We start from the raw sequence: 25,606 nt of genomic DNA on the forward strand, positions 1-25,606 counted from the left end.
TGCTGAAAAGAAACCTGAGGTTATTCTTATTTTCTTCAATTAGTGATGAGTAGAAAGATGTCCTAGCTTTACGGAGGGCTTTTTTATAGAGCAACAAACTCTTTTTCCAGGCTAAGTGAAGATCTTCTAAATTAGTGAGACGCCATTTCCTCTCCAACTTACGGGTTATCTGCTTTAAGCTACGAGTTTGTGAGTTATACCACGGAGTCAGACACTTCTGATTTAAAGCTCTCTTTTTCAGAGGAGCTACAGCATCCAAAGTTGTCTTCAAAGAGGATGTAAAAACTATTGACGAGATACTCTAACTCCCTTACAGAGTTTAGGTAGCTACTCTGCTCTGTGTTGGTATATGACATTAGAGAACATAAAGAAGGAATCATATCCTTAAACCTAGTTACAGCGCTTTCTGAAAGACTTCTAGTGTAATGAAAACTTATTCCCCACTGCAGGGTAGTCCATCAGGGTAAATGTAAATGTTATTAAAAAATGATCAGACAGAAGGGAGTTTTCAGGGAATACTGTTAAGTCTTCTATTTCCATACCATAAGTCAGAACAAGATCTAAGATATGATTAAAGTGGTGGGTGGACTCATTTACTTTTTGAGCAAAGCCGATAGAGTCTAATAATAGATTAAATGCAGTGTTGAGGCTGTCATTCTCAGCATCTGTGTGGATGTTAAAATCGCCCACTATAATTATCTTATCTGAGCTAAGCACTAAGTCAGACAAAAGGTCTGAAAATTCACAGAGAAACTCACAGTAATGACCAGGTGGACGATAGATAATAACAAATAAAACTGGTTTTTGGGACTTCCAATTTGGATGGACAAGACTAAGAGACAAGCTTTCAAATGAATTAAAGCTCTGTCTAGGTTTTTGATTAATTAATAAGCTGGAATGGAAGATTGCTGCTAATCCTCCACCACGGCCCGTGCTACGAGCATTCTGGCAGTTAGTGTGACTCGGGGGTGTTGACTCATTTAAACTAACATATTCATCCTGCTGTAACCAGGTTTCTGTTAGGCAGAATAAATCAATACGTTGATCAATTATTATATCATTTACCAACAGGGACTTAGAAGAGAGAGACCTAATGTTTAATAGACCATATTTAACTGTTTTAGTCTGTGGTGCAATTGAAGGTGCTATATTATTTTTTCTTTTTGAATTTTTATGCTTAAATAGATTTTTGCTGGTTATTGGTGGTCTGGGAGCAGGCACCGTCTCTACGGGGATGGGGTAATGAGGGGATGGCAGGGGGAGAGAAGCTGCAGAGAGGTGTATAAGACCACAGCTCTGCCTCCTGGTCCCAACGCTGGACAGTCACAGTTTGGAGGATCCAAGAAAATTGGCCAGATTTCTAGAAATGAGAGCTGCTCCCTCTAAAGTGGGATGGATGCCGTCTCTCCTAACAAGACCAGGTTTTCCCCAGAAGCTTTGCCAATTATCAATGAAGCCCACCTCATTTTTTGGACACCACTCAGACAGCCAGCAATTCAAGGAGAACATGCGGCTAAACATGTCACTCCCGGTCTGATTGGGGAGGGGCCCAGAGAAAACAACAGAGTCCGACATTGTTTTTGCAAAGTTACACACCGATTTAATGTTAATTTTAGTGACCTCCGATTGGCGTAACCGAGTGTCATTACTGCCGACGTGAATTACAATCTTACCAAATTTACGCTTAGCCTTAGCCAGCAGTTTCAAATGTCCTTCGATGTCGCCTGCTCTGGCCCCCGGAAGACAATTGACAATGGTTGCTGGTGTCGCTAACTTCACATTTCTCAAAACAGAGTCGCCAATAACCAGAGTTTGATCCTCGGCGAGTGTATCGTCGAGTGGGGAAAAACGGTTAGAGATGTGAACGGGTTGACGGTGTACACAGGGCTTCTGTTTAGGGCTACGCTTCCTCCTCACAGTCACCCAGTCAGCCTGCTTTCCCGACTGCCCGGGATCTGCCAGGGGGGAACTATAATTAGTATGTAGAATTACTGAAATACATTTGCATACAGTGTCCATCTGGGTTCATGACGATTTTCACACGGATTACATTGGAAGAGGGTTGTCATAGAAACCACGCTTGCATACATGTGACTGTATGTTGAAATCAATTCTGTTTTAGTCTCTTGCTGGGAAACTGCGCTCATGTGTGGCTTAAAACAAAATTGGTTTCCAGAAAAATAATCTTATAAATTATTCCCTATTGGAACAGTTTCCACTGTAATTTGTTCACTTTGAAGATGCTCAGTAAATTAAATGAAGCAAAAACACAAAATGAGCAGTTGATCTATAACATGATTCACTGTTTCCAAACACAAAGAACACAAAATTAAACAATTGTTACAGAAAGTGATTCACAGTTTCAATTCACTAAATGAAACAGTTGTTACAGAAAGTGATTCAGAGTTTCAAAACACTAAATTAAACAATTGTTACAGAAAGTGATTCAGAGTTTCAAAACACTACATGTAACAGTTGTTACAGAAAGTGGTTCACAGTTTCAAAACACTAAATTAAACAGTTGTTACAGAAAGTGATTCAGAGTTTCAAAACACTGCATGAAACAGTTGTTACAGAAAGTGATTCAGAGTTTCAAAACACTAGATGAAACAGTTGTTATAGAAAGTGATTCACAGTTTCAAAATACTAAATTAAACAGTTGTTACAGAAAGTGATTCAGAGTTGTTACAGAAAGTGATTCAGAGTTTCAAAGCACTAAAATAAACAGTTGTTACAGAAAGTGATTCACCGTTTCAAAACATTAAATGAAACAGTTATTCTCCATTTCAAAACACTAAATGAAACAATTCTAACAGAATACTATTCACAGTTTCAAAATGCTAAAAAAAACTAAATAAAGCAATTGCTTCAGAAAATGATTCACAATTTCAAAACACTAAATTAATCAGTTGTTAAAGAAAATTATTCAGTTTCAAAATGCTAATAAAAAATTGAATGAAACAATTGCTCCAGAAAATCATTCACAATTTCAAAACACTAAATTAATCAGTTGTTAAAGAAAATCTTTCACTGTTTTAAAATGCTAAAAAAAACTGAATGAAACAATTGCTCCAGAATGGATTCGCAATGTCAAAACACTCAAAATGCTAAATTAAACATTTGCTTCAGAAAATAATTCACTGTTTCAATACATTAAATAAAGCAGCTGCATCAGGAAAATTATGCACTATTTCAAGACACAAAATAAAACATTTGTTTCAGAAAATGATTCAGTGTTTCAAAATGCTCAAAAACTAAATGTAGCAATTGTGTCATTTTCTGCTGCTTCTCCAGGTCTGAATTGTGGTGGTAGTAGACCAAACAGCTCATCCCACACTTCCCTATCCTTGGCCAAGTCCTCTAACTCTTCTGGGGGATCCCGTAATATTCTCAAGAAAATTATTCAATATTTCAAAATCCACAAAACATCAAATGACACAGTTATTTCACAAAATTACTCACTAATTCAAAATGCTCAAACCATAAAAACAAAAAAGTTGTTTCATAAAAAGATTCATTGTTTCAAAATCCAGGAAACACTAAATGAAACAGTTGTTTCAGAAAATGATTCAATATTTCAAAACACTAATTAAGACTGTTTGTTCAAAAAAAAATGATTCACTATTTCAACATGCTCAAAAGATTAATAGCAACAGTTGCTTATGGAAATTAATCACAATTTCAAAAATGCTCAAAACAGTTACTCCAGAAGATCAATCACTATTTCAAAGCTTGCAAAAAAACAACAAAAAAAAAACATAAAACAGTTGCTTCTGAGAATGATTTATTATTTCAAAATGCTTAAAACACTAATAAACAATTGTTAGAAAATAATCACAATTTCAAAATGGTTAAAAATCCTAACTAAAACAGCTCCTTTCAAAAAAGGACAAAACAATTGCTTCAGAAAATGATTCACTGTTTCATAACACTAAATGAGTCAATTAGATGGATTGTAGCACTGTAGCACTTTTCCAACTATCAGATGCTCAAAGGGCTTTACAGTGATGCCTCACATTTAGCTCCCCAGTCAAGGAGATACAGCTGGGTGGACTGAGACACTGCAGATTCAGTGTCTTGTCCAAGGACACAGACAGATAGCATAAGCAGGATTTGAATCCAGGTCTACATATTGGCAGGCCAGCTTCATATCTACTTGCTTTGCAATAATTTTTCTGATATTGTCTCAATTCAGGATCTGCATCCTTCGAAGGTTACGTCACATGATGATCCAGCCTTCCGAGACCGTGGAGGCCAAACCACATGTAACTGAGGTGGTCTAATTCATGGAGCATTTTGCTATTGCGTCATTAGCTTTTCTTGCCCCTACCTACCTGTCACCCAACGACCTTGATAGCTGCACGCACCAAGCTAGTGTACCGGGTATTACCTGTCGTTCCTGTAGTTTAGTCATCATTTATTTTTCGATCCTTTCATATATACTTTACTTTCTAAAATCTTTATTTACAATTGTACATATGGAGCCTGATGTCCTTTTAAAATATATATATATATAGATATATATATATATATATAATATATATATATATATATATATATATATATATATATAATATATATATATATTATATATATATATAATTTAACAACCATTTTGTCTTCAAAAACAACTTAAAATAAAATAAAATTGTGCAATGACTCTTGCGTTTGTTGGATCGCAAAGGATTCACCTGTTGTGTTCATACGTTTCCGGGAGAAAGAATGCTACATTTATTGGACATATTCTAAGGAGTCTTTGAAATGAGATGAGGCCTAGTTGCACCACTGTGATGCATGCGGTCAACAAATGCAGCCTTAGAAGGATGGAGCCTCTGAATTGAGAAACGGCCACTATTTCAAAACCCTGCTTCATAAAACTATTCAGTGCTTCAAAAAGTTCAAAACACTATGACAGTGATATTGTAGTGGACCTCAGGACACCTCTAGCATTCAGATTTAAGCATTTCATTTCATGCTTTTCTATAAAGTGTTTTTTTTTTTTTTTCAAACATTTTTTTCATATGTATCAAACATGCTGATACATATGTTGGTTCATATAAAATCATTGAAATAAGGTCAGATTTAAGATCCTGCAAACTGCTGTGGTGGCTGTAATCGTGCTTATGTTTATATTGGAAAGTAGATTTAGCCTTTATGGTAATCTCTGATTATCCTCACATCCCCCCCCCCCCCCCCCCCCCCCCCAAAAAAATAAATAAATAAATAAAACCCTGTAGTTTGGCTCACTAAGCTGTAGTGTTAAGCCAAACCAAGCCGTGCTTTGACCAAATCATGTGGGACATCAATACTGATCTGAGAAAAGCAGATTAGCATTTGGCCCTCGTGTGCTGAAATATAATCAATGTATGTGTGTTTTACATGCTAACATCTAGCTAAGCGGTGGCGAGGAGTGTCCTCCGTCCGTCCGTACAGCTGCATAGAGGGACTGTCCACCATCAGCTGTCCCGTGCTGCCTTACACTAAACCCGCCGCGCTAACCGAGTCCCCAGGTAACACTAACCAACAGAAGGCCTGCTAACCAGTCACTCAGCACAGATAACCAGTTTGTGTTTGCTAATGGAGCTAAAGTGAATTCATTGTTGTGTGTGAATCATCTCACCGTGGCTGATTCTGTCTTAACAGTGCACACAGACGTGAGTAACTTTAGAACACTGACGTGTTTGTTACACAACAAAACTTGACCATTTTTATGTATTTATGCACTTTTTATGTTGTGCTGCCACCTGTGTGTTGATTTGATTGCTAGCACAATTATTTAACCCTCAAGCGACCAAGCTATTTTAGTGACTAATATGGTTGGATAATTACAGCATCAAATATAGAAGAACCGGTGACTAGCAATATGCCAAATATGCCAGTACTTTAACAGAAATCTCAATGAACCCATCAGTCATCCTTTGTGACAATCACAAGCTATTTTCATCCTCACTCTGGGCATCAAGAATCCATCTCAGTGCTTGTACAGCTGTAAATGTTGCTATTCTAGGTCTAGTAGCCATACTTCCCTGCAAAACAGCAAAATATAATGATTAGAGTTGGCAAATTGTAATGCCATCTGAAGCTATAATGTTGAAATTTTGGGCGTATAACAAGGACAAACTGATTAAAACTGGATGAACACTGACATACCTAATAAGCTTTGTCTTGCTTATGTGATATCCCATAGCCATACTCTGCTATCTGTTGAACACGCCACCTGCTGGATGGTTGGTGGATACTGGCTGGATGATGGAAATTAGAAGGAGGTGCTACTGTCAGTGAGAGTGCCAATTTGTTTCTGCTCAGAAATGTACTGAATCAAAAATATAAAGAGTTATCTTCTGATTGTTTAACAGTGATTGCTTTCTAAAACACAAATGTGTTTTAGAAACCCCCCCACCAAGCCTACGTCTGGTGGCTACCAAGGCCACTCATGCACCAACAGTTACAGCAACACACTTAATAATCATCAAAGTTGGCGTGTTTGTGCTCCATTTCGCATCCAAACTAATAAACGTGGAGCCAAAAGCATTTATTCCTTCCAAAGTATGTTTTTTGACGTTAACATAACCCAGATTTTTTAACAACGTGTTACTGGGTGTTTACAGTCAGCTTAAATCCAATCAGGAAACGATTGCAGAGAAGAGATTATCAAATCTCACCACCTGGCAGACACACTTGGAGAACGAAAATGAAACAGAATATTTAATATGAAGACGTGTTCTTTTCTCTTTTTTTTTTTCCAAGCTCCAATCCTGTCATGCAGTCAGGCTTTGGTGCCGCCGGCGCTCAGAGCGAGCTGCAGCCTGAGTGGCAGATCTCCCACCTTCTTATCCAACGCCACCCTCCACAGTAAGACCCACCCACACGCTGATTTCTATCACATCCATTCTGCATGCAGCAAATTGTTTTTCTTTAACTCACTTGTTGAGAAAGATCCACCCCTGTCATGGGTGCATTTTTAAAATTATTATTATTATTTTTAGATGCAGGCCGCCGGCACGCAGCAATCAGCCCACAGTCATCGGTGGACAGCGAGGCGGGTGTGTCAGAGCTGGAGGACGACTCCATCATGAGCTACAAGCTGCATGACATGACCGACGTGGAGGTCATGGCACGACTTCAGGAGGAGAGTGAGTCAGCTGCTTGAACTGTGCCTTAAAGATTCAGAGGTAGATGACAAAAAACACTCAGAGGCCTCAAGGTGTTTTCTAAGGACTTACCTCCAAACAGGAAGGCTCCCAGTTCAAGGCCAGCAGAGCTGCCAACCATCCACATTGGGTGGTATTTACCCCGTGTCCAGCATCCCACACGAGTGTGTGGGACACCTATTAGTCCAGCCGTTATGTGGGTTCTGACACGCTCTCTGACCCCCTAGTTATGCTTTGCACCGTTGGCGCTCACGGCCACGCATGGGTATCCCACATTGGTACATTCAAATGTTGGCAGGTATGAGGCCACCTGTTTCCCGTTCTCCATGTTCGAATGACTATTAGGTGTTTTTTTTTTATTAATTTAAGAAAGAAAACAGTTCAAGAAAAACTACTTGAAATTTGATAATAAATAAAGGACGAGTCGTATAAAGTAGAGGTGTGCTGATCCAGTGTTTCAGATTGGTAGGCTGATATTGACCAAATTTGCTGGATTGGATTTCAGAAAGGAGGAAGGGTAGAATATTTATTCCCCAGTTTGAGGTGATTTAGTTCGATGGTTAGGTCAGCCAAGTGTGGATTTATTAACAGATTGGTTGATTTAAGACTGGGAAAACAGTATTATATTGGTATTGTTATCGACAAATACTGAAAGTTACAGTATCAGTATTGTATCGGACATAAAAAAGTGGTGTCGTGCTCTCCGATGTATAAAGTTGTATCTAAAGCTCCATTTCACTTTTGTGGCGTTGTCATTCGATGTCAGGACACCACAGGAGGTTTTCCTGAAGTACCACAGTTATGCTAAAGTTACATGGGTGTTTTTGCACATATCACATCGTACAAGCCCAGCATGTTACGTTATCAATCTGCACGCTAGACCACAGTGTTATGTCGTCAAACTGCATGTGACATCATACTCAGGAGCAACCGTGATCTTCACACACCGCTCCAGCACACTTGGACACCACGTCTTTTCAGGAAACATATCTGAGAAAGTGAGAACAGGCAAATCTGTGGATTTGGTTAAGCTGTAGGTTTTCTTTGATACTTTGTGTGTATTAATTTAATATAGTGGTGTCAAATAGAGTCTTTAGTTTTCACTTTTTAATTGCCAGACTCTTCTGAAAACATCACCAAGTGTCCTTGAGTCCTTGTGCAAACCACCGCTTTGCTTTGACTGAGCAGTACGGAGGTGTTCACTTTGTATCACTCAGCATATTAGTGCAGTCTTTTGAAATATTCACCGATGGCAAGGAGGGGATGTTTTTCCTTTCCTATTCTTGTCTTTCAGTAGCGTGAAGCAGAACTAAAGGGCACACGCAGAGTGCACACCTCCACCTCCAGCAGGTGGTTTCACTGATGAACTCATCTGCTCAAAGTGATGAAATCACCTGCTGGAGTCAGTGGCTGCAAAGAAAACCTGCACTCTCTTGGCCCTTTCTGGAATGTCTTTGGGCACCACTGGTCTAGGTGATTATCCCCGGATTCCATAGTGTGAAATAGATAAGAGTCTACAACAGACAAGTTGTATCATTTCCTGTCCTGTGCATCAGCAACATGTCCTGTATATTTGTTTTGTGAATTGTTCTGTAATTTGTGTCTGTAGCATGGCGCAAGCAGAGGGTCACCTCTTTGAGTCTGGTCTGCTTGAGGTTTCTACCTCAGAGGGAGTTTTTCCTTATCACTGCTGCTCTGGGGGTTAGTAAGGTTAGACCTGTCTTGTGTGAAGCGACTAGAGGCAGCTGTGTTGTGATTTGGCGCTATATAAATGAAAAGAAATTGAAAAATCACTGAGAATAGAAGCCAAGTCTACATATTGGTAATCCATCTGTTATGTTTCGGACGCGGTCGGAGGACCGACCCAGCGTTTGAAAGGAGCCAGCATAAAATAAGCAGAGCACGGTTCAAAAGATAACAGAATTTAATAAACATAACAGTGTAGTGATGCTAAACAACTAAACAGTTCGCGGTCTGGTGAGGTGAAAACACGGCGCGCTCTCAGCAGCGCAAACGGTCCGGAGCCACAGCAGTTCGGACCCAGGGACTCTGCCGACACCCCCCAGGTGGCCGCGACAAACCGAGTCTGTGAAGAAAGAAAACATGAGGTGAGTCCAACTCCACACAGAGAGACACAACTCAAAGGTGCACGCAATCAGCAAACACTTCCTGGCTTAAAGCTATACATCAGCTTCTTACCCTGCAGGCACGGAACAACTCAGTTCAAATCTCCACTGCAGCAGAAGCTGATTAGACAATTAGCATAATGTGACAGCTCACTAACACAAGGTGTGAGGGACACCAAATCCACTGTCATTACTTCATAAAAGTCACCAAAACCAAGTTACCTCAGGAAGTGTGCTGAAGAGCGTGAGACCTCACCCAATCCTCCTTCACAGACTGTGGCGTCAAACCTGGAGCGGTCTCTGCGTCCGTGATGGTGAGATTGTTCTCCTGACGTCGATCTCACACGTCTGCTCACAAGGTCGAGTCTCTGGCAATCACACACTGTGCATTCAAGGTTTAAATGCAGCAATCTCTGATTAAGACAAAATACACCACAGCTGTGAATCCTGATGACCTGCACGTGATAACAAGCCTCAGGTGTTCAGGGTGAGGTCCTGATGCTCAGCCACTCAGTCCTGAATGCATACCACCTGGTGGGAGAAACAGAAAACAAAAACCAAGCCAGCCAAACACCCCAGCCCACAACACCATCTCCTTTTATCATTTTTACAATCCCTTCACTGCAGTTGTCTGACTATAAATAAGTGCATCCTGGGACAAGACACTTGATTTGCATCGTCCCAGTTCACCCAGCCCTAGCTTTGGTTGGGGAAGTAACCTTCAATAGACTGGTATCCTGTCCATGGAGTCATAGAACCTGTTAATTGTGTACAAAGCATGAATACTGAAAAAATATCTCTCAAAACATGAATTTCTTCACAATTTGGTCGTGCCTCTCACTTTCATTGCATCACGAGGCTTTGTGCCACCCTTCAACTCGCGCGCACATTAGACTTTCACATTCGCTCTTAGTGGGTGAACAATGCAACGCTTGGTGAATTCTGCCTCATGATGACAGGAAATGTTGACACCGAAGGATCAAAAAGTGACGTCGCTATGAACGCTTGGCCACCACAAGCCAGTCGTCCCTGTGGTAAATTTTCTGACACCTCCTGCTTATAACCCAAAAATGTCAGATGGATCGTGAGGCCCCACTTTCACAGTCTGTATTTATACTGAAAATCAATATCAAGTGAGTTTTTGCCCTTCTGCTCCACGGGAGGTTTCTGTCCTCCCTGAGTTTGCTTTAGGACACCTGCGTTACCGTTTGACAGGTGTCCCGCCCCAGTCAAACTCCCCACCTGCCACTGTCCAGAGAGCGAGTCACACCCAACAGGGCTGGGTGCTAGACACCACAAGTGAGAGCCCACTGGGGTCTCGCCTTCCTGCCTCACTGGGTGTAGTGACCCCCCCCCACCTTTTTTTGTTTTTTGTTTTTTGCGGAGATAGCGTTTGCGATCAAGATATCCTGAAGTAATTAATCCATAACTGAAATCCATAAACTGCTTAAACTGAAAGAAAATATATATGATTGATATTTACGTTTTGCGACTTACATTTTGTGAGACCTGCACTTACATTTTGTGGCATATTTTATTCACGGTTTGCAGCAAAATTATTAATAGTTCACAGATATTCATGGTCTGCGTAAATTTTCTTTAATGGTTTGTTGATAATTCATGATTTGCATCAGATTCACGTTTTGGGGGTCAACAACTCTCATGCCTTTCATGCCATCGTATGTCGTAATAGCACCCAGGCCGATTGGCCTCAGGGCCTTAGAAGACTTCTTCTTTTTGTCAGGTTCTGAGTTCAGGTATGACCCCAATGCAGAGAACAGACAGAATGTATTCAAACAAGTTCTTTAATAAAGTCAAGATTCAGTCCAAGGTCATACACAGGATATCAGACAAATGGCAGTGAGTGTTCGTGAGGGAACAGGTACATTGGAAATATGTTGAACATGCTGAGAATCAAACACAGAGATCAGTCACACCAGGCAACAGTCCAATGAATGGCAGGCTAAACTCTGGAAAAACAAAGAGGCAGCGTGTATTGGCAACTGGAGGTCAACGACAGAGATAAGAAGACGCTAGGAAACTAAAACAAAGCAACAACTGACATTCCAACAAAGGAGGTACCACAAAAGTAGGGTTTAAATAGACTGAGAGGGGATTAATAATTGGAGACAGGTGTATAGGTGTGAGACCAAACAAGAGGAAAGCAAGCGAAATGAGACACAAAAAAGACAGTGTCAAAGTAAAACAGGAAGTGAACACAAAAGGACAATAACAGAAGTCAACCAAAACAGAGAACACATAAAAGTGAACTGAAAACACTTAGAAATAACCCAAATAGAGATCACTGAGAAATCGATCAAAATAGAAAACACTAAAAATTAACCAAAGCTGAGAGTACATAAACATCTGACTGATGTCTGGACAAACCTGACTTGTGGAGATTCTTAATTGTTTAATTTTTTTTCCACTCTTAGTGCAAGAAAGAACTGGTTCCTCAGGCTGGTCCTTAAACGCGGCTATTTCACTGATACGTTTGGAACCTTCCATGCTGTTTGAAGAGGCGTTCACCTTTGTGCATGTAAACTGTTGTAATCTTGTAACGACTATTTTAAAAGAACTTTATATGGCACTCACACGCAGTGCGATAAAACACAGTAATTTAGCCAAGATGTATGTAAATGTACATCTGCAGCAGTACACCGAAGTTCATGTCCGGCGTTTCCTCACATCAGTACGCCGATGTGTTCGCTCTTCAGGTCTCCGACAGGACTACGCTTCTACCTCGGCCACAACCAGCCGCCGCAGTTCCAGCTTCTCCATACAGTCCCTCAGGTGCAGCCAGCTGGACCTGGAGGAGGAGGACGAGGAGCACCAAGGCTACGACCAGCTGCCTCCTCCTCAGCCCCGCCTCTTTCGCACAGGCTCTATGCAGCGGGGCGGTCTGCCCCACTCTCACACCTTCTCCAGTATCAGAGACTGCAGGCGCAGCTCATCCAGCCCTCAGTATTCCCTGAGCGGACTGTCTCAGTACTCTGGATCGTCCAGCCTGACCACAGAAACACACACAGTGTACAGGAACTCCACAGGTGAGCGGGGAATCGAATACTGCTTCATGTCCTTATTTTATGTATCGACTAGAAATTAGTGTTCAGACTGTGCAAGACGGACTTAAAGGAATCAGCGTTTTTCTAAGCTGTGGGCCACACGGTGTCTTAAAACAAATATTAAAACTTGCAACCAAAAACCTTCAGATTTGAGGCTCGGAACTTGGTGTAAACAGCATGAACACATAAATCAATTACCTGTTCACTTTTGAAAAAAAAAATCATTTTGTGGATTGTTGTAGTTTAATTTTAATTGTTGGCATTTATTCTATTATTATTTAGTTTAGTTCATTTAGTGATTTGATTCCTGGGAAAACCTATATAAATAAGCATTATAATTATTATTATTGCTAATGTATGTGTGATTGTTTGATATATAATTTGCACCTGTGTATAAGTCACAAGACCTCCCAAACTAGTTAAAACTCTGTTCTGGATAACAGAATTCTTATATTGTCATTTAGTAGAGCCGACTGCACATCAAGCCATATTATCACAAATATTTTTAATGAAATACTCAAAAAGACAGACACTGCAGAGTCAACAGCAACTAGCCAAGCAGGGGAAGTTCCCACTAGTCCGATGGTCCACTAGTCCTAGTCCTAGGACTAGGAGAGCATGTTGAAGTTGTTATTACATTTATGGTAGGCTAAACTGAAGCAAAGGTATAAGAATACCAGGCACCTTTTAAGGTGTCTTGAATGAATGAATGAATTTTATTTATTCCGCACCCACAGACACAAAATAGCAAAAAAAAAAAAAAAAAAAAAAAGGCTCATAAAGAAACTATTTAACAAGGTGCCTGAAATAGTTTGGGCAGAAGCAAAAGCTTATAAACGCCCACCTCTTGTAGAATGACTGTGAGATGCACATCGTACGTGGACGTTTTTAGAAATATTAATAAGTTCATGAGGAATGTCAGACACATGTGTAAAAAACTACATTAACTGTGATTTGGACACATGACAAGGACCTGACCTGATCTGTTCATGTGGTTGCGTAGACAAACTACGGAGAAGCTTGCCCAACCTGATCCGAACTCCCAGCATGCCAAGTGTTCCCAGCATTCCTTGCCTGGCTTCCCCTGTCAACCCCTCACCCGGCCCCTCCTCTTTGCCAACAATGCCCTCCCTCCGGAACAGTCAGAGCTTTGACTCGTCTAGCGCGCTCACACGCCTCCAGTCCTTCAGTAAGACCTTCAGTCCTACAAGGATTGTTTTTTTTTTTTTAAGTTGCTTTCAGTCATCTTTAAATTCCTTCTCTTTGTGTTCCAGTTCCATCACCAGGCCAACTCAGTCAGCGGGTCCAGAGCGTGGGGAATTTTCCAACCATGACCCGACATCCACTAAAAGCCACAGCCTACGTAAGCCCTACAGTCCAGCAGAGCCCCGCCTCCACCGCCTTGACCACCTCCACCAGTCTCCACTCCATCCCCAGCAGTGCCGCACTGCCTCAGCCCCTCAAACCCAGCGGCAGTTTGGTACCTCAGCCCCTGAAAGTCGCCGCCAACCAGCCGGCCGTCACCCGCAGCTCCCTGCCTCGCCCGGCTTCTTTTGTAGGAACCGCCGCAACTATGCGATCTAGCAAAATCTCCCTGCCCACACGCAGGTAAAAACCCATATTCTTATGTAGTGAGCTGGTTTGTGGCGCTGATCTTGGCCTCCATTTATTTGGTGGTGGGATTAAACAAAATGTTGTTGAAAATATTTGAATGTGATGAAATCCAGAGATGGTGAAGATTTGATGAGCATAAAACTCATAATTTTTTCATATTGATTTTGGAAAAAAAAAAAAAAGGAGACTCCACTGTTGCGCCGGCCGTCTGCACAGAGCAGGTGGTTCTGTGGGCTCGGAGTTGGACTACCAAGATATATATAGACTGGGATTTGACTCCAGGTGTTTGCTTCATGCCACTTGGCCTGGTTTTTGAACAAGACATTTCATCTGCATCGTCCCAGTCCACCAGGCTGTAAATGAGTACTGGGTTTGGATGGAGAAGTAACCTGCGATGGACCGGGTGTCCTGTCCAGGGGAGGCATCAGCTCTCATCTGCTTCACTCTACCATGTCCAGGGAAGAGCATCAGTCTGATGAACCTCAGGGCCTGTAGTTCTCGGAAGGATAGAAGGAAAATCCTAACTTTCCAGCTTCCAAAACCAAAGTTGTTGAGTTTGGTTGAGGAATTCTGGAAAACTGCCAAGTTTTGAGGGTGCTCCCTGTAGCGTGGAACATTCTGCAGTTTTTCCTGAACTCTTTCTATCAATTTTGACTACTAAGTTTAGTTTGGGCTCCCAATAAATGGACTCCAAGTTTAGGGACCAAGAACTTAAGAATTTTCTGTCTGCTTGTAGACTTTATATCAGGGGTGGGCAACTTGTTCCAGAAAGGGCCAAGAGGGTGCAGGTTTTCTTTGCAGCCACTGACTCCACCAGGTGATTTCACTGATTAATATCACTTTGAGTAGATGGAATCAGTTGGAATTAGCGCTATAGAAATAAAAATAAATTGAAATTGAAATAAATTGAAATTGACATTTTAAAGCGTTTCCACTTCTTGGCCTGATGGGGGCACTGTGGTGACCATTGAAAAGCAGAGACTGTTTTTTGTTTTTTTTTTGGTGCTTTTTGTTTTTTAATCACCCTACTTGCGTGCATCATGTTCTTTTGTTTTTGCTCCTGCAGTTTGCTGACTCCCCCAAAGAGCCTGTCTGCGCTGAGCACCCTGAGGGACGGCAGCTGGAAAGACGGCTGCTACTGAGACCAGTTAAACTGACGTGCACGGGTTGAACAGGGTAACGCTGCGCGAGAAAAACAGATTCAAACCCGTGCTGACAGGCGAGCCCAGACTTTGGCTGTGAACTTTGAAGGATGGACCATGTGGGGTGCAGTACAGGTCCAGCAGGCTGGATCTTAACTTTAGTACCTGATATAAGATGGACACTGTGGTGCAGCCTGGAAATGTTCTCAAAATTAGATGTTAAGAAACCATGAACCTGAACCTCTTTAATAATTATTTTTTGGTCATTGTGGACCATTAAAGGACGCACTCCTTCATAATCATATTTACTGTCACCACATCAAAGTAGGACACTAAATCTTGGGTATAAAATTTAAAAAAAAAGTTAATCTTATCATGTTAGAATTTGAGCTATAATTTGTTTGTTCTGCTGCTACTCCTCCCAGAACATTTAGTCGATTCCCACCAAGCTTTTATGTGGATGAAGATCAACCCCGTAGTTTCCTTTAAAGGATTAAGTTTGGCAAATGTCAATTTCATGAAGGTCAGTGATTCAAAAACTTTTTTTCCACTCCAGTGTTCACATGTATGTACCTGTATTTTTCAGAGTATGTCTTGTTTTTACTAGTTTGAGAGGTTCTGTGACTTATGGGCCTTGCAAAAGGATTCACCCCCTTGGGCTTATAGACATTTTAATTAATTTATGCAATTTTAAGTAATTTGGGCTTTTCTATATTAAAATGTCTAAAATTATCCTCCTTAAACTGAAAGCAAATCTTTACAACTTGATATAAATTAAGTAAAACTATCAAAGCCAAGATGATGGGTTGCATAAGTAATGGCACCCTTTACTATTGTATTACAAAAGCATCGCTTTTATATTGAGTTTACTTTAGGGAAGTCAGGGGATGGATATATAAACATTTCCAAGTCACTGAATATGTCTTGGACTTAATTTACATCAGTCTGTAAGAAACAGTGTGGTACTCTGTGGAAAAAATCTGTGTGGAATCAACAGTTCTCAAAAACTGAGTGAGCATGCAAAAGGAGACTGCTGAGGGAAGCCACCAGGACACACACATCTGTATTGCAATTGAGAATTGGAAATGGGGCACGTTTTGTATATTCCATCACCAGCTTACACAACATGTTGGACTGGAGCAGAGAAGGATTTTCTGAAAAAACAAATTTAAAAGTCCAGCTACAGTTTGCCAGGAGGCTCAGCAGAAATTCAAGCCGAGATCTGAACTGTTCCTTTTTGTGAACATTCTTTTTTATTCTACTTCACCATGAACCTGTGAGTGGTCCTGCAACAGGCCACATTTGTCCGACACACAGTCTCTCCAATCACAGTCAGAGAAGCCTGTAACTTCTTCTGGTTGTCTGGGTGTCTTGATGGCTTTCCTCACTCTTCTCCTTCTTGCACAGTCACTCAGTTTTTGAGAACTGGTCTACTCCACACAGATTGATGATGATCACAATGCAGTATCATGCTGTTTGTATTTTTTAATAACTGATGTAAATGAAGTATGAGACATATTCAGTGACATGAGATGTACATGTATCCATCCCCCGACTTCTCTAAAGAAAATTGGCAATAAAAACTCATGATTTACAATCCCTGGCAAAAATTATGGAAATCACCGGCCTCGGAGGATGTTCCTTCAGTAATTTAATTTTGTAGAAAAAAAAGCAGATCACAGGGCATGACACAAAACTAAAGTCATTTCAAATGGCAACTTTTCTGGCTTTAAGAAACACTATAAGAAATCAGGAAAAAAAATTGTGGCAGTCAGTAACGGTTACTTTTTTAGACCAAGCAGAGGGAAAAAATATGGAATCACTCAATTCTGAGGAAAAATGATGGAATCATGAAAAAACAAAAGAACGCTCCAACACATCACTAGTATTTTGTTGCACCACGCTGGCTTTTATAACAGCTTGCAGTCTCTGAGGCATGGACTTAATGAGTGACAAACAGTACTCTTCATCAATCTGGCTCCAACTTTCTCTGATTTGCTGTTGTCAGATCAGCTTTGCAGGTTGAGCCTTGTCATGGACCATTTTCTTCAACTTCCACCAAAGATTTTCAATTGGATTAAGATCCGGACTATTTGCAGGCCATGACATTGACCCTTTGTGTCTTTTTGCAAGGAATGTTTTCACAGTTTTTGCTCTATGGCAAGATGCATTATCATCTTGAAAAATGATTTCATCATCCCCAAACATCCTTTCAATTGATGGGATAAGAAAAGTGTCAAAAATATCAATGTAAACTTGTGCATTTATTGATGATGTAATGACAGCCATCTCCCCAGTGCCTTTACCTGACATGCAGCCCCATATCATCAGTGACTGTGGAAATTTACATGTTCTCTTCAGGCAGTCATCTTTATAAATCTCATTGGAACGGCACCAAACAAACGTTCCAGCATCATCACCTTGCCCAATGCAGATTCGAGATTCATCACTGAATATGACTTTCATCCAGTCATCCACAGTCCACAATTGCTTTTCCTTAGCCCATTGTAACCTTGTTTTTTTTCTGTTTAGGTGTTAATGATGGCTTTCGTTTAGCTTTTCTGTATGTAAATCCCATTTCCTTTAGGCAGTTTCTTACAGTTCGGTCACAGACGCTGACTCCAGTTTCCTCCCGTTCGTTCCTCATTTGTTTTGTTGTGCATTTTCAATTTTTGAGACATATTGCTTTAAGTTTTCTGTCTTGACACTTTGATGTCTTCCTTGGTCTACCAGTATGTTTGCCTTTAACAATCTTCCCATGTTGTTTGTATTTGGTCCAGAGTTTAGACACAGCTGGACTGTGAACAACCAACATCTTTGCAATATTGCGTGATGTTTACCCTCTTTTAAGAGTTTGATAATCCTCTCCTTTGTTTCAATTGACATCTCTCATGTTGGAGCCATGATTCATGTCAGTCCACTTGGTGCAACAGCTCTCCAAGGTGTGATCACTCCTTTTTAGATGCAGTACTAACGAGCAGATCTGATTTGATGCAGGTGTTAGTTTTGGGATGAAAATTTACAGGGTGATTCCATAATTTATTCCTCAGAATTGAGTGAGTCCATATTTTTTTCCCTCTGCTTGGTCTAAAAAAGTAACCGTTACTGACTGCCACAGTTTTTTTTTTTTCCTGATTTCTTATAGTGTTTCTTAAAGCTAGAAAGTTGCCATTTGAAATGACTTGAGTTTTGTGTCATGTCTGTGATCTGCTTTTTTTCTACAAAATTAAACAACTGAATGAACATCCTCCGAGGCCAGTGATTCCATAATTATGGCCAGGGGTTGTACTTTTAGTGTTTGAAATGGCATAAACAAATTAAAATGTATACAAGCCCAAGGAGGTGAAAACGTTTGCAACGCACTGTGGGTGTTTTTGTTTGGTTGTTTTTTTTTTTCTTGTTTGTAATGGATTTTTTTATACAACTTATACTCTGAAAAAATGCAGTATGTAGGTTGTGGAATTTTCCAGGCAAGATCAAATTGACCAAAAGTCAATTACTGGGCCAAGGTTCTATCTGCCCGTATGCTTGCTGGCCTCCTCCACCTCCTCCCAGCTCCTTCTGCTGAATTTTACCAAGCTTGTTTATGTCAGTGAAGGTTGACTGAAGATTGACTTTTTGGCAAAGGTCAAGATCTAGAAATGACATTTCAGTCTGATTTTGGCCAAATGTACCACACACTTGGGTGTATTCCAGATTATTGGGGACAAATGTCAGATTGTCATAGCCGTAATGTCTTCCTGGCTGCCTGTGTTATCATCTACGTAGATATCATTTAATTTCCTGTGAATGTGTAGTGTTAAAAACTTTATTACCCATCACGCCAGCCACAGCAGAGGGAAATCTAATCAGTCTTCAATGTATTTGTATACAAAATAACTCAGAAATTATTCAGCAGAATTTCACCAAACCTGGTAGGAACATTCCTTGGGTGAATGTCTCCAGGTGATTAACTTTTGGGCCAGACTGATCAAAGATCAAGGTCAAAGTCCTCAGAATGACAGTCTAAAAAACACAATTTGCAGGATATGTCCCACAACCGGTAAGACTACAGCAGTGACCCAAAGCTGAGATTGACCAGCCGTTCATTATTATGAGTTTAAGTGATGACATCACTAAAACCTCATGAAATGACATCGTATAGCCTGAACAAAGCGTGTGTGTAGGGTTTACGTTACCCCTCTGATGCCTTTGCTTATTTGGGGTTTTATTTTAAATGTGAAAGATTCTGAAGGAGTGTCCTTTTAAGATTTTTTTTTCCTGCGAATGAATGAAATTTTTCTCAAGTTGAAAAGCTACAACCCCTGGCAAAAGTTATGGAATCACCGGCCCTCGGAGGATGTTCATTCAGTTGTTTAATTTTGTAGAAAAAAAGCAGATCACAGACATGACCAACAACTAAAGTAATTTCAAATGGCAACTTTCTGGCTTAAGAAACACTAATAGAAATCAAGAAAAAAATTGTGGCCAGTCAGTAACGGTTACTTTTTTAGACCAAGCAGAGGGAAAAAATATGGAATCACTCAGTTCTGAGGAATAAATTATGGAATCACCCTGTAAATTTTCATCCCCAAACTAACACCTGCATCAAATCAGATCTGTTCATTAGTCTGCATCTAAAAAGGACGTGATCACACCTTGGAGAGCTGTTGCACCAAAGTGGACTGACATGAACCATGGCTCCAACACAAGAGATGTCAAGTGAAACAAAGGAGAGGATTATCAAACTCTTAAAAGAGGGTAAATCATCACGCAATGTTGCAAAAGCTGTTGGTTGTTCACAGGCAGCTGTGTGTAAACTCTGGACCAAATACAAACAACATGGGAAGGTTGTTAAAGGCAAACATACTGGTAGACCAAGGAAGACATCAAAGCGTCAAGACAGAAACCTTAAAGCAATATGTCTCAAAAATCGAAAATGCACAAAAAAGTGAAATGTAAATTTGATTTTGTGTCCTTAAAATTAAGTAAATTCATGTCTGTTGTTTATGGCTGAACATTACAGCACTTTTTTTACGCAACTTAGTAATATGTTTTTTTGTTGTTTTAAAGTCATGCCAAAGAATAAGATCTAAGCATGTCTCATATTTTGCTTTTTAAATCATTGTTTCTATGACAGCTGAGGTTATTTTAAAGTTGTTGTTTTTTAATTAACATTATATTAACAATAATATTGCACACGAAGCCCTGATGCTGTTTACAGATGATACAATGAGTTTTTAAAGTGAATAAAAGCCTTTTAAAATATTTCCTGCCCTCGTTGTGTAAAGTGTTTGAGGTTTGGTTAAAATGTCCATGAAATGAGCGGCTGTGACGCGCTCCCTCCGACGTCCTGTTTTGACATTTATGCTGCTTATTGTTGCCTTTTTTTATTTGTTTGGAGGTTTTTTTATCGCGCGGATGTAATTTGATGTATTGACCTGGTCACAGGAGGATTAAAATTGCACAGTTTGGAGTTCCGTGTGGCGTTAAAGTGATTAATCTTTAACACATGAGCATGTTAACATTGAATCTCGGCAACAGCCAGGCTGACGACTGTACGGTAAGTGCGTTATGTCTCTGCAGGTTGTTTCTCTAAGACGTCCGTCTCTGTGACCTGTGAAGACATTTCTTTAAAGTCTTTTCAGTGTGATTTGTACTCCAAATTCATGCATTCTGGGAAAATGCCCCAAAAACCCTAAGTGTTAGAGTTGCTGATCGTTTTTACAGAAAACACGTGTACAAAGTGTTTTGTTTTAATCTCAGGATGCTGTGATCAATATGAAGATGTTTCAGGAGATTTCCAGGCACCTTCTCTTTGAGTGGTCTGTTTTGGCGTCTAAGCTCGGCTTCACCAGAACTGAGATCGCAAAGTTTCACAAGAAGTCCTCAGAGGAGAGAGTCCAGGCCAGGAACATGCTGGAGACCTGGTGTGTTTTGTTTGTTTACTGCTCTAGATGTTGCATGTTTATGAGTTATGATCCATATCTCAAATACTTTCTGAGTTGTCAGTATGGCTGCTCAAAATTTTATTTCTAAATTAAAGATATACAGCAAGCCCGTGGCGGGAACAATCCACGTATCTGAGTGCAGAGTTTGGAAAAATGCACCAAAGGATTTGATATAGAAGACAGTTGTTTAAGGACAGTCTTATAAACACACAGAATATAAAATATAACATAAATAAAATAAAATTCAATGGAGACATGGATGACATATAAATTCAACTGCACCTGCTGCTAATTTTCCTTTGTCAATTTAAATTCCTTTCAACAGTGTTAAATCACAACATAAACCATTCCAAGGTGCTACACATGAGTAGCTTGTAACTTCACCCACCTGCTCCTAATTTTCCATCATGCATGTGACAATAAGGTTATTTCTTGTGATAATTTCAGTCATATCCAGCAGGGGGCAGACAAGTTCCATTTTTGATAATTTCCCGCAGATGATCTCTGTGTAGGCCTGATCCCGTCAGATCTCAGAAGCTAAGCACTGCGGGACCTGGTTAGTACTTGGATGGGAGACCTCTTGGGAACACCAGGGGCTGTGCGTGTGTTTCTCCAAGTAAAACTGGAGTTGTGTCAGGAAGTGCACCCGGCGTAAAACTTGTGCCAAATACCAATGTGCATCTGGCTGTAGCCCCTGTGGCAACTCCGAACAAAATGAAAGCAACCCAAAGGATAACAACAACATGATTGTGATAATAAATCCCTGCAACAATTCCAAAAATGTCCAGCAGGTGGCCGATATATTACAAAAGCAGAAAAAATGTTTTTTTGTATTGATCTGGTGCATCAAAGTTAACCAAGATATAGCGTGTTTATCCTGATTATGTGCCCTTTTGTTTTTGTGATTGACAGCATGTAATGTATTTGAGTTATTTTTCAGAAACTAAAACTGGGGGCTTCCATTGTAGCTCTGACTCCCTGATTCCTCTCATATTTCTGCCTTGTCCTTCAGGTATGAGAGGTCATGGGACAAAGTCAATAAGACCAAGCTGCTGTGGGACGGACTGGGAGCGAGCAGGCAGGAGGGACCTGGCTGAGAGGATACACTGCCTCCACTGGGGGCACCAGAAGCTGAGCCGCAGGGTGTAGCTTCCCTCCGTATTCCCCTTCCTCATCACCGTCCGCAAGATCATCCGGTACCAGCGAGATGTCGACAGGCACCAGACTCACCTGACAAAGAAGGAACTGCACATTCACACTAAATGATAGCAACATGGGACCTTGGATGTCTCCAAAAATCCATTTTATAAAACAATCCTGAGTTCTTGTTTTCACTTGCTTTGATTTCTTTGTCCAACTTATTCCCAATTTACAATCATTTACGTGAATTTATTCTAAAATACTGGAACAAATAAATTGCCGATGAGGGCAGGTCACAACTGTAAGTTTATTTTTGGCTGTCAGCTCATCTTATTTTCTCCAAAACTTCTAACTTCTCAAAAGAATAACAGTCCAGACACTGCCGCACATTAGAGTAGCTTTTGTCACCATCTAGTGGGCAATGTGAGCATTTAAGGCCTTCTGGTATATTTCCTACTAGAAACCCAAAATTCAGTAAAAAACATTTAGAAATGTCATAAATTCCTGATTTTTTTATTTTTTTTTTGGCATGCGGCGCTTTGACCTCCCAGTGTTAATGCATAAAAAATTTTATAAAAATTTCACTTGACAAACACAACATACAATTGAGAATATTTTTTCAATTATAGATGACACGTAGTCTGGTCTGGGAGCATGCACTACATCCAGCACACTACGGAACCACCCCAGGTCCTGGATTGCAACCAACCAGACACAAACCAGTCCTTACCCACCTCTCCAAAGTAACCACCACCTCTAGGTCAAAATGATGTCCATCTTCAGGCAAATTATTGGATAAACCTGACAAGTTAGAAAGACAATCACCTGGTTAAAGTAATGGTTCAGCCAAGCTGGGAGAGAGAAGTGGCAAAATTGCCAAGCTTTGGATGATCAGGAGAGGTAGCAGCAAAGGAACTAACTTTGCATGACAAACTCTTCTGTGCAGGATTTTTGTGGCCTCCTTTTCCTTTGTGGCAGCTAGAGATACCCAAGGTTGACCTCGTACGCACTACTTGAACTTAAGGCAGTGAATAATAATGGAGTCCGAGTCAATCCATTGAATGAGCACGTACCAGAGAAGTACCAAGAACATGTTTTACTTTTCAGTGACGGGTTGAGGGGCCAGAAACAGACGCTGCTGGAGTAGCTTTTGTAGTCCAAGGATGGAATATTGAGTCATGCACGAGAACATCAGATTTCCTGAAGGTATTCACAGTGGAGTTATTGGCTGTTCTAATGGCAGTTCAGCGGACATCACAGATAAAAGTGTTGGTGCAGTGACACGGTATCAGCTATCAACAGTATTGGGACAGGTTCATCCAGGAGTTGGCAAGACCTCATTTACGACATTCTTTTGATGATTAGGGATGTGGCAAGGAAAGTGGTGGAGATAACGTTGATGTGGGTCTCGGCGTTTATACAGTGAGGAAAATAAGTATTTGAACACCCTGCGATTTTGCAAGTTTTCCCACTTAGAAATCATGGAGGGGTCTAAAATTTTCATCTTAGTGTAGCGCGATGAAAGTCCCGGGTCCCAATTGAAAAGACGTTCCCGCTAGCTTGGCTAATGGGGAGTTCCCCTTTGGCTGACCTGGTAGAGGAATGGTCTTTTGGTGCGAGCCGCGTGGGTTCGATCCCCCACCATCGTCCCGGCCATGAAGGTCCTGCTGCTTTGGGACCCGGGACTTTCATCCCGCTACACATCTCCCCACCATTTTTGACTTTGTGCCGAAGTCATAGGTGCATGTTAGCATACTCTGTGATCCACATCCTGTTCGTGACGCCAGATTGAAGCAGCAGGACCTTCGTGGCCGGGACAACGGTAGGGATCGAACCCATGAGGCTCGCACAAAAGACTGTTCCTCTACCAGGTCAGCCAAAGGGGAACTCCCTGTTAGCCAAGCTAGCGGGAACGTCTTTTCAATTAGGACCCGGGACTTTCATCCCGCTACATTAGTTTCATGTCCACTGTAAGAGACATAATCTAAAAAAAAAAAAAAAATCCAGAAATCACAATGTATGATTTTTTAAATAATTTATTTGTATGTTACTGCTGCAAATAAGTATTTGAACACCTGTGAAAATCAATGTTAATATTTGGTACAGTAGCCTTTGTTTGCAATTACAGAGGTCAAACGTTTCCTGTAGTTTTTCCACCAGTTTTGCACACACTGCAGCAGGGATTTTGGTCTACTCCTCCACACAGATCTTCTCTAGATCTTTCAGGTTTGGAGTTTCAGCTCCCTCCAAAGATTTTCTATTGAGTTCAGGTCTGGAGACTGGCCAGGCCACTTCACGACCTTGAAATGCTTCTTATGGAGCCCCTCCTTAGTTGCCCTGGCTGTGTGTTTGGGGTCATTGTCATGCTGGAAGACCCAGCCATGACCCATCTTCAATGCTGAGGGAAGGAGGTTGTTTGCCAAAATCTCACAATACATGACTCTATCCATCCTCCCTTCAATACGGTGCAGTCGTCCTGCCCCCTTTGCAGAAGAGCACCCCCAGAGTATGATGTTTCCACCCCATGCTTCACGGTTGGGATGGTTTCTTGGGGTTGTTGTCATCCACTAAACATGGTAAGTGAATTTAATTCCAAAAGCTCTATTCTGGTCTCATCTGACCACAATGACCCTTCTCCCATACCTCCTCTGGATCATCCAGATGGTCACTGGTGAACTTCAAACAGGCCTGGACATGTGCTGGCTTGAGCAGGGGGACCTTGCTGCCCTGCAGGATTCTAAACCATGACAGCATCATGTGTTACTAATGTAATCTTTGTGACTGTGGTCCCAGCTCTCTTCAGGTCATTGACCAGGTCCTCCTGTGTAGTTCTGAGCTTTCTCAGAATCATCCTTACCCCACAAAGTGAGATCTTGCATGGAATCCCAGACCGAGGGAGATTGACAGTCAGTAATCTTGTGTTTCTTCCACTTTCTAATAAATAATCATAACAGTTGTTGTCTTCTACCAAGCTGCTTGCCTGTTGTCCTGTAGTCCATCCCAGCCTTGTGCAAGTCTACAGTTTTGTCCCTGGTGTCCTTAGACAGCTCTTTGGTCTTGACTATGGTGGACAGGTTGGAGTGTGATTGATTGTGTGAACAGGTGTCTTTTATACAGGTAACAAGTTCAAACAGGTGCAATTAATACAGGTAAAGAGTGCAGATTAAGAGGGCTTCTTAAAGAAAAATTAACAGGTCTGTGTGAACTAGAATTCTTGCTGGTTGGTAGGCGTTCAAATATTTATTTGCAGCAGTAACATACAAATAAATTATTAAAAAATCATACATTGTAATTTACGGATTTTTTTTTTGATTATGTCTCTCACAGTGGACATGCACCTAAGATGAAAATGTCAGACCCCTCCATGATTTCTAAGTGGGAGAACTTGCAAAACCGCAGGGTGTTCAAATACGAGGTCTGTGAGAAAAGTAACGGACC

At 40.9% G+C, this 25,606-nt stretch overlaps 2 protein-coding genes and 1 long non-coding RNA gene across 4 annotated transcripts in view; all 3 read left to right on the forward strand.

The window, feature by feature from the left end:
- The window catches only part of slain1a (SLAIN motif family, member 1a), a 44,236-nt gene extending 28,892 nt beyond the window's left edge, over nt 1-15,344 (forward strand). The window contains exons 7-13 of one of the 2 annotated variants that reach the window (XM_034187208.1): nt 5,394-5,510; nt 6,748-6,852; nt 6,987-7,133; nt 11,995-12,324; nt 13,346-13,531; nt 13,617-13,950; nt 15,023-15,344. In XM_034187208.1, coding sequence (XP_034043099.1) covers nt 5,394-5,510; nt 6,748-6,852; nt 6,987-7,133; nt 11,995-12,324; nt 13,346-13,531; nt 13,617-13,950; nt 15,023-15,098 — 1,295 coding nt within the window. In that variant the 3' untranslated portion in view covers nt 15,099-15,344. The remainder of the gene's footprint in view (nt 1-5,393; nt 5,511-6,747; nt 6,853-6,986; nt 7,134-11,994; nt 12,325-13,345; nt 13,532-13,616; nt 13,951-15,022) is intronic. The other variant, XM_034187210.1, reaches the window with a different exon arrangement.
- A 3,445-nt stretch (nt 15,345-18,789) lies between these two features.
- On the forward strand, nt 18,790-19,105 carry LOC117524558. Its single transcript, XR_004564795.1, has 2 exons — nt 18,790-18,862; nt 18,896-19,105. It is a non-coding gene; the product is annotated as an uncharacterized LOC117524558 (long non-coding RNA).
- A 1,490-nt stretch (nt 19,106-20,595) lies between these two features.
- On the forward strand, nt 20,596-22,294 carry wu:fc50b12 (uncharacterized protein LOC103911624 homolog). Its single transcript, XM_034187167.1, is given in 4 exon segments — nt 20,596-20,640; nt 20,844-21,007; nt 22,041-22,095; nt 22,097-22,294. Coding segments are annotated over 4 exon segments (462 nt in total).
- Nucleotides 22,295-25,606: the final 3,312 nt, after the last annotated feature.

This window comes from Thalassophryne amazonica, chromosome 14 (genome assembly GCF_902500255.1).
Source record: "Thalassophryne amazonica chromosome 14, fThaAma1.1, whole genome shotgun sequence".
NCBI lineage: Eukaryota > Metazoa > Chordata > Actinopteri > Batrachoidiformes > Batrachoididae > Thalassophryne > Thalassophryne amazonica.